The sequence below is a fragment of the Nuphar pumila genome, chromosome 14 (assembly GCF_984573655.1).
Source record: "Nuphar pumila chromosome 14, dmNupPumi1.hap1.1, whole genome shotgun sequence".
Lineage (NCBI taxonomy): Eukaryota > Viridiplantae > Streptophyta > Magnoliopsida > Nymphaeales > Nymphaeaceae > Nuphar > Nuphar pumila.
The window spans coordinates 5128058-5146317 of NC_143262.1; the positions used below are offsets into that span (position 1 = coordinate 5128058).

An 18260-nucleotide genomic window follows, 5' to 3' on the forward strand; every position below is an offset into this window, starting at 1 on the left:
GAATTCGATTTTTAATCTAACTGGGTTTAATAGTAGTCTTTAAAATGGCATGTTAAACTCATTACGGTTAAAAGTTGTAATCTCATAGACAATCTCATATGTAAATATCCTATCATATGTAATTTTTTATTCGTTTTCTAGTTTAGTTACATTAGGACAACTAGTTAGTTTTATTTTTTTGGTTTTTGGACTAGTGTAAGCTTATGCTTTTTGAACAAGTCAAAAAGCAAAAAGCAAATAACTTTGGACATCCTTTAGACTTTTGCTTTTTGACTAAGTCAAAAAGCAAAAGCATGTAAGAGTTGTTGGACTCTCCAACTGCTCTAATAGAGCTGTTGGAGGGTCCAACAGCTCTTTCTAGCCCCTTCTTTCATGTATAAATATGGGGCCATACCCCATGCATTATGTATTCTTTTTGGAGTGGGTTTTCCCCACATGAGTGATATATTTATCCTCCTTTCCTTCTTGGTGTATATACTCTTTTGAGTATTTTTTGTGGTTCTTGTGAGTATATTGAATTAACTCTTGTGTTCATTAAGAGATCCTTTGTGCGCTTGTCTTCGGAGTTGCTTTTGAAATTCTATTTCCTTACATGGTATCAAACCTTTGTTGAAGCAAGTTCTTTTGGTACATTGTGAAGCGTGCCACACAGGTTTCTTGCAAGAAAGTGATCTTTCTTAAAGGGGTGATCGTGTGGAAGCGTAAAAAGCTTGGAGAAGTATTTTTTTACTCACTCTTGTGGTAGAGTATCCTTTCACTTTTTTTTTCTCTTTCTACTCTTACTTCACCAAAAATTGTAAAATGGATGACAATGATAATGTCACCATTAATGTAAAACCCACATATAAAAAAAAAAAAATTTTGTTTTGGACCCGGGCCGGGTCGGGTCCGGACCCGACCCGGGACCCTTTTTTTTTTAGGGTTTTAATAACCCGACACAGGAGAAAGGGTTTTGTTAAAACCCTTTCCCCTGTGCGCCGCACCCTCCACCCCGCCTGTGACCCGATAAGGGAAACCCATCGGGGTTTCCCCATTTATCGTCCCCCTAGCTCTTTAAGAGCATCGTAGGAGGGCGAGGGGAGGCACGCCTCCCCTCTCGAGCTTCCTCCCCCTCGCCGGTCTCCTTCCCTGCTGCGCCCGCCGCCGACACCGGGAACACCCCCCCCCAGGTACGCCGTTCTTCTCTTCTCCTCCCTCTTTTCTTCCTCACCCCCCTCCTTGTCACCTCGCCGGGAGGCCGGCAGGCTCACAGCCGCTGCCGCAGGCCTCCCACTGCCTCCCTGTACCATCGGGGCCCCGATAGGTGGCTTACGCAGCCCCTGTCGTCCCCTTCTCTCGCTGGGGATCGCCGGAGTGCCGGCAGGGGACCTGAGGCCCCTGCGACCCCCCTCCCTGTCACCTCGCCGGGAGGCCGGCAGGTGGTGCACAGCCACTGCCGCGGCCTCCCACCGCCTCTCTGTGTAGCCAGGGCCCCGACAGGTGGCCTACGCGGCCCCTGTCGTCCCCGTCTCCCTCTGAGATTCGCGGAGTGCCGGCAGGGGACCGGTGGCCCCTGCGGCACCCCTTTTTGCTGCCATGCTTATGCTTCCGGCAGGGGCTGGCCCCCTGCCATCCATTGTTTCCGGCAGGGGCTGGCCCCCTGCCATCCATTGCTGTCGGCAGGGGCTCAGCCCCTGCCACTGTGCGCCGTTGGCAGGGGCTCAGCCCCTGCCACTTGGTGGCTGTCGGCAGGGGTTGGCCCCTGCCGCTACGCTATGTTTAGGCAGGGGCTTGTTCCCCCGCCGCTTGTCTGTTTTCGGCCAGCAGGGGCACACCTCTGCTGCCTCTCTTTTCCTATAGGCAGGTTTGTCTTTCTTTTGCTCCGCATGATAATTAACGTAGCACTGTTGCAGACTTCGTATCAGACCCCCGCTCTGGCTCCGCGGCCCGAGCCTCATATCATCTACACGCGTAGACGCACGCAGCTGCACGACATCCCGAGGTAGGGGAAAGTCGCACGAAGGGTTTGTGTGAATGAAATAAATTATAAGGATTCTGTGATAGAATAGTTTATTTGACATGCATTCTTACTCGTAGAATTTCTTAACTGGTGATTGTCTGTATGGTGTTCCCGCTCCCGTATTTGTTTTGAAATTACATGCTTATTGTGAGCTCTACGAGTAGACTCCTTGCTAGAAAGATCTTATTATTGTATTTCCGCCTTGCTCACTGTTATAAGTTACTATAGATGCATTATTGGTTATTGCCTGATGAATTTTGTATGAGACTTCTTGTTTCTTAGTATTCGAGCATGCCAAGTATAATACAGATTTTTACAAAACTTTGTGATGGGTTATCTATCGAGAAACCCACAAATTACTATCATTAGAACTGAAGACAGGTATGATACAAATAGTACTGGGGGTCATTGAGTACCTCGAAGTGATCAAGCAACTCTTTATTGATATCAATGAGATAATACCGGCCTCCACAGGCCCATTTGCTCATAAGGCAATACATGCATGAACCAAAAGTATCATAGAACATTTTATGTTGCCCTCTCATCGTAGTCGTATCTCTAGGGAGGTACAACCGTACTTTTGGACAAGTACGTCCCATGTGGGTTACGATGGTTGGGGGATGAGGTTGTAGCAACCTCGATGCGTGCAATTGGCACAATGCTGAGATCACATAAATGGTGACCTTTCGCCTTCACAGGCAAGATGCTCGAGTGGGTCTAATAGACCAGAGCATGTAGGATGGGGCGGCGGTTAAGAAAACCCCGTCGTACCCATTCGATCTTCACGGTTCATCAAGGGAGAGGATGGATGGTACAAAGACTCCGATGGACAGGTTGTTAACAACCACCCCACGGGCAAAAGACTCGGTTTCCCCAGTCATCGGAGTTAGGGGAATTGGGATTACCATAAATTATCCTAGGTGGTAACTCCCAGGCACTTCTGCAGAAGTTGGATGCATCCATGGGCCACGAATGCCTTTGGGGATTTACTCTCTTGGTCACTGACCGTCCCCTTAGGAGCGGACTCAGTCAGCCATCCGGGTTAATGAAAACACCTGACATAATAAACCCCCGGATTGGTCTCGGTTGTTTCTACGTTTCGCGTCTGTGCGTACCCACAGGCCAGTTAATATCAGAACTTAAATAAGATATTCATGAATAGATATAGATGACTGAGACTTACACTGCTTCTCTTTGCACTTATTACATCTGCTAGAATAGACTACAACTGCTTTAATTGCTTAAATATCATAATTGCTTATCTCATGAATGTCCTGTTTTATTTTCATTCTACTTATCTGTTCGTGCACCTACTAGTTTGTTATGAAACTGACCCATTTCATGGGCAGGTGAGGAGTAGGACTTCACTGGCGGCCGATGGCGTGGTGCAACGTGGATCAAGATTCATTTTCTTTCTACTGGCGGTTTGGCTCTGGGACTTTTTGGAGTTTTTCTTAGATTTATTGAACTTTGGAATAAAAGACCCATTTTGTAATAAACTGCAGATTTTAATCGATTGCCTTATTTCTTAAATTCCTTTAAGATGTTGTACATGTGAATGATGGTTTTTCAGCTAACGTACCCAGGATTGTTGACTTGTGTCCCTTTCTAAATGTCTTCCGCTGTTGTTTTTAAATATTAAACTTTAAATCTTTGAAAGGTTTTTCGATAAGGTTTTCGAAATCACAAGTCGAAATTTTGGGGCGTTACAACTTGGTATCAAAGCCAGATCATAAAGAAGTGAATCTTGACTATTGAGCATCCCATCGCGCTGTAAGTAAACCTTTGATATTTCATAGCATGTTTAGACTAAATGATATTCTTGTCTTATTCGTAGTACCGTTGGATATATGGATCCAGTTACTGGTTTTAATGGTATTCGCGGTAGGAGCACGCGTAGTGTACGTGGTCGTTCCGTAAGGGGGAGGGGCGGACGTGAGATGTTCGGGGCTGGTTACTGGGCTAACCGCCCTCCTCTACCCATTTTTACGGATGAGCAAGGCTTCGCACTACTGATCGCCTACCAGATACCCTTGGCAGCAGCGTGGGCTGAAGTGCATGCTTGAGAAGGTGATTTCGCGCCTTCACACATTCAGGTGCACCATCAGACACCACAGGAGTCATCGGGAGATTTTGTTCCCCCTGAGTTAACAGAGGAGTGTGGTTTCTGCGGAAAAACAGGCCACACCATGGATGCTTGCTTCCACAAGGCTGAGCATGACGACAAGATCGCAATTTCGACTGCCGGCGAGCAACCGCCACCTCCGGCAGACCCAGTGGGCGGTGTATCACCCACATATACACCTGCGACGGATTCTTCAGATTATAGTCTTGGCTCACCGGAATATACTCCGGCGACGCCTCTTTACGGGCAGGAGCCCTCCTACGATGAGCCACTTCCCTTCACCCCTAAGCGCAGATTCAGGCGCACAGGCAATAGAAGGGAATATCTTAGGAAGTATTCTAGTCGTCCCTAAGGGGAGGTAGCACGCACCCAGTGTTGTTGGAGTCTGTGAACTCATTTATAACTGCGGAATATAACTTTTGCTTATGTACCAGCACAGCTGGATTCTAAATATTTGACTCTCGGAATAAAGATTTATGTTATTGCCTTTGTTTCTATACTTATGCCTACTGGTACGTCTTCAGTATTTTTGACTTTAATCTTGGTTGCTTTTTAAGGATGGCGGGAAACTCAAGCCACAGTATGGCCGATGAGTTGCGTGAGCAGAGGGGATTCATGATGGATACCATCAACTCCTTAGCTGAGGCGATTCGTAACCAGGGTCGTCCCCATCAGGATCCAGGTTCCCTTGTTGGGAATGCACCAACCGCCACATATGAAAAATTTCTGAAGCTGGACCCTCCTACTTTCTCGGGCAAGGTTGATCCTGACTTGGCGCAGAGTTGGGTTAAAGAGGTGGAACGGGTGTTCCAAGTGTTGTCCGTTCCTGATGATAAGAAGACAATGTTCGGGTCCTTTCGTTTGAAGGACGACGCTCGTGACTGGTGGGACACTATGCGAGAGGTGCAGTTTCCGGGTGCTGAGGTGATTCCGTGGGAGGCCTTCCGAAGGGTTTTTCTCGGAAACTATTTCCCTCCTCATGCGAGGGAAAAGAAGAAGGTGGAATTTCTGGAGTTGTGCCAGGGCAGCTTAAGTTTGACCGATTATATCGCCAAATTTCAACGGTTGGAGCGCTATTGTCCTCACCTATTCGAGGATGATCATGAGCGGGCCGGAAAGTTTATTCGCGGACTGAAGGAAGGACTCAGGCATAGGGTTCTCACCAGCATGCCCACGACTTTTTCGGCGGCAGTAGCAGCAGCCACCCTACTGAACGAGGATTGGGAGCGTTCAAAAAGTGTACAAGCCAAGAAGTCAACCGCGTCAGGTGGCGAGCAGAAGAAGACATTTTCCGGCGGCACAGGGCAACGACCACCTTTTCCAGTGAAGACTGAAGCAGGGAAGAAACAGTTTCCTCCAGCAAAACGCCAGCGACAACAGGGCCCTCCACCGCCCAGGCAACCGTCGAGTGATAACTGCCCCAGGTGCAAGAGGCCTCATGTGGGACAATCTTGTCCGCGGGACACTGGCGGATGCCTGTACTGTGGCAAGATGGGCCATTTCATACGCGACTGCCGGAAGAAAGCAGCAGATGACCTCAAGCGAACCGGCAACGTAGCTCATCCTCCTCGACCACCTCATCAGCAACAACAACGAGCACAACCAAGCAGTGGCAGAGAGCCGGGTCGAGTTTACGCAGCCACGGTCGATCAATTGACCAAAGGGGATCTCGTTCAAGGTACCATTCTTGTTGCTGATCAAGCAGCTTTTGCACTCTTTGATTGTGGTGCCACACATTCGTTTGTTTCAGAAAAATTCGTAAAACAATTGCATATAACGGTAAAAATGCTTGATAATGCATTAGACGTGTATAACCCCGTTGGGAAGAACACGGTTTGCACCACTTTCATACCTGAATTGGACGTAGTTGTGGCAGAGCGGCACTTGCCTGCTTGTGCTATCCTGCTGGAGATGACTGAATTTGACGTTATCCTAGGCATGGATTGGTTGCACAAGTATCATGCCAAGATCTTTTGCCGTGATGGCAAGATCGTTTTATCACCTCCAGGCTCTTCGAGAGTAGAATTCAGAATTCCCAGACCTGTTCGAGCAAGCCGGAGGATCTCGGCGCTTAAGGCGCAGAACTTTTTGCGGAAGGGATGCACTGCCTTTTTGGTTAGTGTTATTTAGTCATATCCAATGCCTATTCCCATCAGTGAGCTAGATGTTGTTCGCGATTACCCTGACGTTTTTCCTAAAGAGCTGTCGGGACTTCCACCATCTCGTGAGGTAGAATTCAGTATTGAATTGCTACCAGGTACGACACCAATCTCCAAAGCACCCTACAGAATGGCGCCAGCTGAGCTTGAGGAACTGAAGAAGCAGTTGCAGGAGTTGTTGGATCAGGGATTCATTCGCCCCAGCGTTTCTCCTTGGGGAGCTCTTGTGCTCTTCGTGAAGAAGAAGGATGGGACTTTGCGATTGTGCATCGACTATCGAATGCTCAACCAGGTCACAATAAAAAACAAGTACCCATTGCCGCGTATCGAAGACTTGTTCGATCAGTTGCAGAAGGCCAAGGTTTTCTCGAAAATCGATCTTAGGTCCGAATACCATCAACTCAGAATTAGGAATGAGGATATTCCTAAGACGGCCTTTCGGACGAGATACGGACATTACGAGTTCACAGTCATGCCGTTCGGACTGACCAATGCCCCCGCAGCTTTCATGGACTTGATGAATAGGGTGTTCAAGCCATTTTTGGACACCTTCGTGATCGTGTTCATCGACGACATCTTGGTGTACTCAGAAAGTCGAGAGCAACATCGAGAGCACCTAACCGTTGTGTTAGAAACCTTGCGAAAGGAACAGTTGTATGCCAAGTTCTCTAAATGTGAATTCTGGCTCGAGGAAGTCATGTTTCTGGGACACGTTATTTCTAAAGAAGGAGTGTCCGTGGACCCTGCAAAGGTGGAGGCTGTACTTGGTTGGCAGCAACCAAAGAACGCGCGTGATATCAGGAGTTTCCTTGGACTAGCGGGTTACTACAGAAGATTCATTCAGGATTTTTCTAAAATTGCGTTACCCCTGACAAAGTTATTGAAGAAAGAGACTAAATTCTTAAGGCACGAGAAGTGCGAGGCGAGTTTTCAGTTGTTGAAGGAACGACTTACCAGTGCTCCTATTTTGACCTTACCTTCTGGTAAGGGCAGGTTCGTGATTTATACCGATGCCTCTGGGTCAGGCCTAGGGGCCGTGCTGATGCAGAATGGGAAGGTGATCGCTTACGCTTCTCGACAACTTAAAATTCACGAGAAGAACTACCCAACTCACGATTTAGAGTTAGCTGCGGTGGTGTTCGCACTGAAGATATGGCGACATTACTTGTATGGGGAGCAGTTTGAAGCATTCACCGATCATAAGAGCCTTAAGTACCTATTTTCACAGAAGGAATTGAATATGAGACAACGGCGTTGGCTTGAATTCCTCAAGGATTACGACTTCACCCTCTCCTACCACCCAGGAAAGGCGAACGTCGTGGCTGACGCTCTCAGCCGCAAAGCACCGGAAGTTTCGATTAATGCCTTATTCGCTGGATGGAGGTTGGTCGAAGACCTAGCCTCTTGGGAACCTTTCGCAATCACTCAAGGTTCAATCGGTTTATCCCACCTTGTTGCTCAACCTGAGCTACTAGCGAGAATCATCAATGGGCAGAAGACTGATGCGCGCTACGAGAAGTTGAAGGCTCAAGCGGTATTGGCAGATACACCTTTTCGTCTGAAGGAGGATGGAAGTATATGGTTGAGGGAGCGCCTTTGGGTTCCTGATGACCCGGTTCTTCGAGATGAAGTTCTTGCGGAAGCCCACAAGTCTAGGTACACAATTCACCCGGGTAGCACGAAGATGTTCAAGGACCTGCAACGCAGTTATTGGTGGAACGGTATGAAGCGAGACGTGGCTAAGTATGTCTCGAAGTGTTTAACGTGTCAGCAAATCAAGATCGAGCACCAGAGACCCGGTGGGGTCATGCAGCAGATAGAGATCCCTCTATGGAAGTGGGAAGATGTTACCATGGACTTTATAGTCGGTCTTCCGAGGACGCGGAGAAAGCATGACGCGATTTGGGTGATCGTCGATAGACTCACCAAGTCGGCTCACTTTCTACCTATCCGTCTCAACCAATCGTTAGATAGTCTCGCTGATCTCTATGTTAGAGAGATTGTGAGATTGCACGGTGTTCCAGTCTCGATTATCTCCGATCGTGATCCTAGATTCACTTCAAGGTTTTGGGGACAACTTCAGTTGGCGTTGGGCACAAAGTTAAAGTTTAGTACTGCGTTTCACCCTCAGACGGACGGGCAGTCGGAGCGTACGATTTAAACCTTGGAAGACATGCTTCGAGCCTGTATGATGGACTGGAAGGGAGAGTGGGATTCCCACATCAGTTTGGCGGAGTTCGCGTATAACAACAGCTATCATGCGAGCATCGGGATGGCCCCATACGAAGCTTTGTATGGGAGGCCATGTCGATCACCTGTTTACTGGGACGAGGTTGGCGAGCGAAAATTGGAGGCACCTATAGTCTTGCAACACTATACTCAACAAGTGCAGATGATTCGAGAACGACTCCGTACCGCTCAGAGTCGGCAGAAGAGCTATGCAGATAGACGCCGACGAGAGCTTACCTTCGATATTGGCGAGAGGGTTTTTGTTAAGGTATCTCCGACGAAGAGCGTATTTCGGTTCGGGAAAAAGGGAAAGCTGAGTCCTAGATACGTCGGACCGTTCGAAATCCTGGAGCGGATTGGAGAAGCAGCTTATCGCGTGGCGTTACCTCCGCAGTATGCTCAGATCCATAATGTTTTTCACGTATCCATGTTGAGGAAATATGTTCACAATCCATCGCATATCATTCATTATGATGATGTGGACATTAGAGGGGACTTGACATTCGAAGAAAGACCAGTGGAGATCATCGACCGTCGTGACCAAGTGCTTAGGTCAAAGACCATTTCCTTTGTAAAGATTCGGTGGCAACATCATGGAATTGACGAATTTACTTGGGAACCTGAGAACGATATCAGGGAAAAATATCCTGACCTGTATTTTGATTCTTCAAGGCAATAAATATTTCGCGGACGAAATTCTTTTAAGAGGGGTAGGATGTAAAACCCGCATATAAAAAAAAAAAAAAATTTGTTTTGGTCCCGGGCCGGGTCGGGTCCGGACCCGACCCGGGACCCTTTTTTTTTTAGGGTTTTAATAACCCGACACAGGAGAAAGGGTTTTGTTAAAACCCTTTCCCCTGTGCGCCGCACCCTCCACCCCGCCTGTGACCCGATAAGGGAAACCCATCGGGGTTTCCCCATTTATCGTCCCCCTAGCTCTTTAAGAGCATCGTAGGAGGGCGAGGGGAGGCACGCCTCCCCTCTCGAGCTTCCTCCCCCGCGCCGGTCTCCTTCCCTGCTGCGCCCGCCGCCGACACCGGGAACCCCCCCCCAGGTACGTCGTTCTTCTCTTCTCCTCCCTCTTTTCTTCCTCACCCCCCTCCTTGTCACCTCGCCGGGAGGCCGGCAGGCTCACAGCCGCTGCCGCAGGCCTCCCACTGCCTCCCTGTACCATCGGGGCCCCGATAGGTGGCTTACGCAGCCCCTGTCGTCCCCTTCTCTCGCTGGGGATCGCCGGAGTGCCGACAGGGGACCTGAGGCCCCTGCGACCCCCCTCCCTATCACCTCGCCGGGAGGCCGGCAGGTGGTGCACAACCACTGCCGCGGCCTCCCACCGCCTCTCTGTGTAGCCAGGGCCCCGACAGGTGGCCTACGCGGCCCCTATCGTCCCCGTCTCCCTCTGAGATTCGCCGGAGTGCCGGCAGGGGACCGGTGGCCCCTGCGGCACCCCTTTTTGCTGCCATCCTTATGCTTCCGGCAGGGGCTGGCCCCCTGCCATCCATTGCTGTCGGCAGGGGCTCAGCCCCTGCCACTGTGCGCCGTTGGCAGGGGCTCAGCCCCTGCCACTTGGTGGCTGTCGGCAGGGGTTGGCCCCTGCCGCTACGCTATGTTTAAGCAGGGGCTTGTTCCCCCGCCGCTTGTCTGTTTTCGGCCAGCAGGGGCACACCTCTGCTGCCTCTCTTTTCCTATAGGCAGGTTTGTCTTTCTTTTGCTCCGCATGATAATTAACGTAGCACTGTTGCAGACTTCGTATCAGACCCCCGCTCTGACTCCGCGGCCCGAGCCTCGTATCATCTACACGCGTAGACGCACGCAGCTGCACGACATCCCGAGGTAGGGGAAAGTCGCACGAAGGGTTTGTGTGAATGAAATAAATTATAAGGATTCTGTGATAGAATAGTTTATTTGACATGCATTCTTACTCGTAGAATTTCTTAACTGGTGATTGTCTGTATGGTGTTCCCGCTCCCGTATTTGTTTTGAAATTACATGCTTATTGTGAGCTCTACGAGTAGACTCCTTGCTAGAAAGATCTTATTATTGTATTTCCGCCTTGCTCACTGTTATAAGTTACTATAGATGCATTATTGGTTATTGCCTGATGAATCTTGTATGAGACTTCTTGTTTCTTAGTATTCGAGCATGCCAAGTATAATACAGATTTTTACAAAACTTTGTGATGGGTTATCTATCGAGAAACCCACAAATTACTATCATTAGAACTGAAGACAGGTATGATACAAATAGTACTGGGGGTCATTGAGTACCTCGAAGTGATCAAGCAACTCTTTATTGATATCAATGAGATAATACCGGCCTCCACAGGCCCATTTGCTCATAAGGCAATACATGCATGAACCAAAAGTATCATAGAACATTTTATGTTGCCCTCTCATCGTAGTCGTATCTCTAGGGAGGTACAACCGTACTTTTGGACAAGTACGTCCCATGTGGGTTACAATGGTTGGGGGATGAGGTTGTAGCAACCTCGATGCGTGCAATTGGCACAATGCTGAGATCATATAAATGGTGACCTTTCGCCTTCACAGGCAAGATGCTCGAGTGGGTCTAATAGACCAGAGCATGTAGGATGGGGCGGCGGTTAAGAAAACCCCGTCGTACCCATTCGATCTTCACGGTTCATCAAGGGAGAGGATGGATGGTACAAAGACTCCGATGGACAGGTTGTTAACAACCACCCCACGGGCAAAAGACTCGGTTTCCCCAGTCATCGGAGTTAGGGGAATTGGGATTACCATAAATTATCCTAGGTGGTAACTCCCAGGCACTTCTGCAGAAGTTGGATGCATCCATGGGCCACGAATGCCTTTGGGGATTTACTCTCTTGGTCACTGACCGTCCCCTTAGGAGCGGACTCAGTCAGCCATCCGGGTTAATGAAAACACCTGACATAATAAACCCCCGGATTGGTCTCGGCTGTTTCTACGTTTCGCGTCTGTGCGTACCCACAGACCAGTTAATATCAGAACTTAAATAAGATATTCATGAATAGATATAGATGACTGAGACTTACACTGCTTCTCTTTGCACTTATTACATCTGCTAGAATAGACTACAACTGCTTTAATTGCTTAAATATCATAATTGCTTATCTCATGAATGTCCTGTTTTATTTTCATTCTACTTATCTGTTCGTGCACCTACTAGTTTGTTATGAAACTGACCCATTTCATGGGCAGGTGAGGAGTAGGACTTCACTGGCGGCCGATGGCGTGGTGCAACGTGGATCAAGATTCATTTTCTTTCTGCTGGCGGCTTGGCTCTGGGACTTTTTGGAGTTTTTCTTAGATTTATTGAACTTTGGAATAAAAGACCCATTTTGTAATAAACTGCAGATTTTAATCGATTGCCTTATTTCTTAAATTCCTTTAAGATGTTGTACATGTGAATGATGGTTTTTCAGCTAACGTACCCAGGATTGTTGACTTGTGTCCCTTTCTAAATGTCTTCCGCTGTTGTTTTTAAATATTAAACTTTAAATCTTTGAAAGGTTTTTCGATAAGGTTTTCGAAATCACAAGTCGAAATTTTGGGGCGTTACAATTAAGCCCATCAAACTAAATGATTCTAACTATGTTACATGTGCTTCAATCATGAAACATCTTATATGGGGGAAGGGTTTGAAATGAAATGGGGATCTTCGAAACACGAGCTTAGATTCACAAGGGCAAGTGTCAAGAATGACACTAAAGCATAACCCTTAAAAAGGGTATAACTGGAAACAAAATAAAAATAAAAATGTATTCTTTATTGATATGAAAAACCAATTGCTTAAGAAGCATTGGAATGAAATACCAGAGGGGCTGCACCCCTTTATATACACAACAGAAAGAGGACTCAATACAGTTGTTGGACACAGTCCAACAACTCTATTGCTAGTCAAGTCTGGACAGGACTTGACTAGCAACAGTCATTCTAGTTCAAACTGAACTAGATGACATAAAGACAAAACATAAAAATAAAGAAAAAAAATTACAAAAAAGAAAGAAATGAAAAATGTATTTATATATATATAATAATATATTATTATTATATATATGTACAATTTTACATTTTAACACTCCCCCTCAAACTTACGGTACAATGAGCGAAAGTTTGTCTAAGAGAAAGTGAAATCGGGGAGCAACGAGAGGCTTTGTAAAGAAGTCTGCTAACTGATATTCTGAACTGACATATGGCAGATCAATTATCCCGTGTAGATATTCCTCTCTGACGTAGTGACAATCCATTTCGATGTGTTTGGTGCGTTTGTGGAATGTTCTGTTACTGGCAATGTAGATCGCACTTTTGTTGTCACAACACATTTGTGAAGCCTTTGTTGCTTCAGCTCCCATGTCAGCAAACAGTCGTCGGAGCCAAACTACTTCCATGGTCGTGGTTGCCATGATTCTGTATTCAGCTTCAGTGGATGAGAGATATACCTTCTGCTGCTTTTTACACCTCCACGAGATCAATGATTCCCCTAAAAAGACATAAAAGCCAGTGGTTGAGTGTCTGTTATTGGGATCACCTCCCCAATTAACATCAGTATATACAATTAAATCAAGAGAAGAGAAGGAAGATAAGAAAAGTCCTCGTGAAAGACAGGACTTGATGTATCTGATAATACGCATGACTGCTCCCATATGAATATAAGTAGGATCATGTTGAAATTGACTTGCTGTGTGAACAACATGTGCTATATCTGGTCTGGTAATGGATAGATAGGAAAGTGCCCCGACAAACTGTCTGTAAGGAGTAGGGTCTGCAAGAAGTTCTCCATCATCCATCTTCATTTTAACATTAACAACTTCTGGAGTGTCAACTTTTTTACCATTAGTAATACTAGACCTGAAAACAATATCAAAAGCAAATTTAGTCTGAGATAATAAATATCTTCTAGGAGAATAAGCAACTTCAATGCCTAAAAAATATCTCAACAAGCCCAAATCAGTCATTTCAAAATGAGATTTAAGAAGTGTTTTGATTGTTTCAACTCCCTGTTTATCGCTTCCAGTGATGATCATATCATCCACATAGAGAAGAAGCACAATGATCCCTGCATCAGAATTCTTAATAAACAAAGCAGTGTCAGTTAAACATAATTGAAAACCAATATCAATCATAACACGACTAAACCTATCATACCAAGCTTTTGGTGCTTGTTTAAGTCCATAAAGAGCTTTTTTTAAGTGAAGGACTTTACACTTAGGAATACTTAGAACAGGAGGGGGTTCCATGTATACTTCTTCAACTAGCTTTCCATTTAAAAAAGCATTTTTGACATCCATTTGAAAATAGACCATTTTTTTTATAGAAGCTAAGGCAATTAAGGTTCAGACAGTAGTCATACGAGCCACCGAAGCAAAGGTTTCTTCATAATCAATCCCATATTCTTGGGCATAACCTTTGGCTACTAAACAAGCTTTATATCTTTCAAGAGTACCATCACTCTTGGTTTTAATTTTATAAACCCATCGACATCCTATAGTTTTCTTCCTTGGAGGAAGATCTTGAATATTACATGTAGAAGCCTTTTCAAGTGCATCTAATTCAGCTTTCATGGCTTCTATCCATTTGATATCATTTTTTGCTTGAAAATATGTGGATGGTTCTTCATATGAGTGAATTAATGCAATAACTGCCCTATATGTGGGTGAGAAAGACTCGTATGATACAAACTTTCCTGGAGGCCTCGAGACTCGGGATGATTGTCTAGTTGGAATGTTAGAATATTTTTCAAGTGCACATGGAGGATTAAACTCTTGTCGCCTGGAATATTGAATACTAGTATCTCTATGAACTTCTTCATTTTCAACATTAAGAACAATAATTCTTTGATCATCATCAAAGTTACTGTCAAGGTCATATTCATCAGATGTTGATGTTAGATCTAGCAAAAAGGAGTACTCAGTGACGTCTTTTAATTTTCTAAAATCAAATAAGCTCTCATTTTCAAGAAAGGAAACATTTCTAGACACATATAGTTTATTATTTTTGAAGTAAAAACATCTATAACCTTTCTGGTTTTCAGCATATCCTAAAAATGCACAGGGAATCGCACGAGGGGAAAGTTTATCATTTTTGTCAGTAAATATGAAACATTTGCACCCAAATATTCTTAGTCTAGAGTAGTCTGGAGAAATGTTCATAAGTTTTTCAATGGGAGTGATATTTTGTAACGAAGAAGATAATATCTTATTAATGAGATAAGTGGCAGTTAAGGCAGCTTCTGCCCAAAAGTCTTTCAGGACTTGATTTGCTATTAATAAAGTCCTAGTGGTTTCTATAATATGACGATGTTTTCGTTCTGCCAGTCCATTTTGTTGAGGTGTATAAGGACAAGATCTTTGATGTGTGATGCCATGCAATTTAAGATAATTTTGAAAACCTGTGGATAAAAACTCTCCCTCTGAATCTGTGCGAAAAAAAATAATATCATTTTGAAACTTGTTTTTAACTATATTATGAAAAGTTTGAAAGTATGAAAATACTTCATACTTATGTTTGAGAAAGTACATCCACGTATGTCGGGAGAAATCATAGACAAAAATAACATAGTAAACAAATCCTCCTTTAGAAATTACTGGTGCAGGACCCCAAACATCCGAGTGTATTAATTCAAGTGGTCTTGAAGAGAAAAAGGTTATGTTCTGAAATGATAATCTTTTCATTTTGCCGAGAATACAATCTTTACAATCAAATGATTTAGAGTTACAAAATTTTCCTAGATTTAGAAAATGTTGGATTTTGGCTATATCTGGGTGACCAAGTCTCTTATGCCACGGTTCCAACTCTATTTTTTGAATATTATAATAAAAAGCTTTCTTCGGCTTTTCCAAAAAATCCATGTAATAGAGTCCTCCTTCTCTATGGCCTTCCCCAATCAGCTTGCCTGACTGACGATCCTGTACCCAACAATCATGAGAAGAAAAAGAAATATTACACCCATAATCAGAAATTTGAGATACAGATAAAATATTTAAATTTAATTTGAGAACATGTCTAATTTCTGGAATAGAAAATTTCTTTGTTTTATAATTTTTTTCAAAATTTCCTATTCCTTCTGTTTCAAGAGAAGTCCCATCAGCAGTAAAGACCTTTGACACACTTGTTTTATTTTTAACACATTTGGATAGACTTTGATTATTTGGAGTCATATGAAAAGATGCACCAGAGTCAAGGAGCCAAGAAATTTTACCTAGATCAGAAAAAGATGAGGCTGCTGCGCCGGTTGAAGCTTCAGATGAGGAAGAGACACCTTTGATGAGAGGCTGAAGAATCTCCATTAGTTGGGCCAGGGAAACTGGTGCATCCTGATCTTTAGGCTTCGATCCAGCAATTGCAGCTCTTTTTTCTCTTAGCTCCTTAAGTTTGGGACATTGTGGCCTGTAGTGTCCCGCTTCATGACAGTGATGACAAATAACTTTCTTCTTATCATAGTCACCATTTTGTCGGTTAAAGTGAGGAGGCCTATATGATCGAACATGATTCCCTGGTCTACACACAGCTAAAACAGAATCATCTTCAATTTTTAAAGAACCTTTCCGGAGACAATTTTCTTCCATTGTTAACTCTTCAATAGTTTCAACAATAGAAGAAATTTTTCCCGGATGAAGTAGGGCCGATTTAGTGGTTTCAAATTCCGACCTTAATCCAGTGATAAACTGGTAAAAATGTTCAGCATCGAGTTGTTTTTGACGAAGATCGATGTCTTCGGCATAATGCCACTTTGGTTCTAAAAGGGAAAGTTCTTCCCAAAGCTCGGACAACCCATTGTAATATTCACAAATAGTTTTGTCTCCTTGTGTCATCATTCGAACTTTTTCTTGGAGGTTGCACACGTGTGCAATATCTTTAAGGGAATATATATTCTTAAGGTATTCCAATGCCTTATCGGCATAATCAAATTTGGCAAGACTTGAGCATTTTTTAATGTCAACGCTATTGATAAGCCATGGCATTATCTTCGCATAAGATATTCTCTATTCTTTCCATTTCTTCTCGTATGAGGCAATAGCCTTGATTTTCTCTTCTTCCGATAGAGGGACTTCTTTATCTCCCTCCTTTTTAGTAAGAGATAGCTTAGGTTCCGAATCAGAACCATCCACAATCCCCCATAGGCCTTTTCCCCATATATGGTGTTTCATGATTGAAGCCCATGTTACATAGTTCGTATCGCTTAGTTTCATAGGCATGATGGTGCCTTTATCATTGTCATCCATCGATTACAAGGAGAGAAAGAATAGGGATATAAGAGAAACAAGAAGGAAAATGAAAAAAAAAACAATACAACAAGATGTGAAATCTTCCCCAATGAAGTGATAAAACACTTCTCTTCAAGTGGCGAACACTTTTGCAAGGGCACGGAAACCGATGCAGCTTTTCCTCAAGATTTAGTACTTTCACGGCTTTGATACCATGAAATGAAATGGGGATCTTCGAAACACGAGCTTAGATTCACAAGGGCAAGTGTCAAGAATGACACTAAAGCATAACTCTTAAAAAGGGTATAACTGGAAACAAAATAAAAATAAAAATGTATTCTTTATTGATATGAAAAACCACTTGCTTAAGAAGCATTGGAATGAAATACCAGAGGGGCTGCACCCCTTTATATACACAACAGAAAGAGGACTCAATACAGTTGTTGGACACAGTCCAACAACTCTATTGCTAGTCAAGTCTGGACAGGACTTGACTAGCAACAGTCATTCTAGTTCAAACTGAACTAGATGACATAAAGACAAAAAATAAAAATAAAGGAAAAAAATTACAGAAAAGAAAGAAATGAAAAATGTATTTATATATATAATAATATAATATTATTATATATATATATATACAGTTTTACATTTTAATAGGGTTTATGGGGATTAGTAGATGGAACCGATGAAGAACCTACTCTAATCCTTACAAAGGTTGAAGGGGAAAGAGAAATACCTCTTATGGAGGTAGAAAAAGTTAAGGCCATAGCTACTTATGAGAAAAAGTAGAAAGAATGACGTATGGGACATGCCAAGATCATGTCTTGGCTTATTTCAAGTGTTGATATAAAGAAATGCTCAAGTTTAGCAAAATTTGAGTATGCAAATGAAGCGTGGGACTATCTTAAGAGAATATATTCTCTTAAAGATATTGCACGTGTGGGAAGAATTAGATATTGTAAAGTAAGAAATATGGTTCAAGGGGACAAGAGTATTAGGGAGTATTATAATAGCTTGTCGGAATTATGGGAAGAATTAGCTCTTCTTGAACCAAAGTGGCATTGTCCACATGATATTGAACTCCGCCAAAACCAATTCAATGCAGAGCATTTCTTTCAGTTTATTAGTGGATTGAGACCGGAATTTGAATCCACTAAGTCTATTCTTCTTCATCGTGGAAAAATACCATCAATTGAAGATACAATAGTGGAATCGAGTATGGAAGATAATAGATTAAAAGGTAGAATTGCTAAAAGCGATGACGACTCGGTTCTAGCCGTTTCAAAACTTGAAAACTTCATAAGGACTTATAGACCTAACTACGGAAGAGGAAATAATGATTTTGAGAAAAAGAAAATCATTTGCTACTATTGCCGTGAACTTGGACATGTGAAAACTCACTGTCCAAAATTAAAAAGGCCCTATGAGAAGAAAGCAACATCCACCACAAGAATCAAGTGAAACTTCCATTGAAAGTATGTTTCTCACTCAATTGGTGGAAGCACTTGGACCTCTACTCAAAGGAGCATCTTCATCTACGGG

At 43.9% G+C, this 18260-nt stretch overlaps 1 protein-coding gene across 6 annotated transcripts in view; it reads left to right on the forward strand.

Annotated features, from left to right (window-relative positions):
- The window catches only part of LOC149816145 (putative serine/threonine-protein kinase SIS8), a 115190-nt gene that overhangs the window by 19901 nt on the left and 77029 nt on the right, over positions 1-18260 (forward strand). Inside the window, exon 6 of one of the 6 annotated variants that reach the window (XM_089987340.1) lies at positions 3349-3690. The exons of the other annotated variants lie outside the window; for them this stretch is intronic. Coding sequence (XP_089843466.1) covers positions 3349-3531 — 183 coding nt within the window. The 3' untranslated portion in view covers positions 3532-3690. Of the gene's footprint in view, positions 1-3348; positions 3691-18260 lie in introns of those variants that run through there. 6 annotated transcript variants of the gene reach the window in all.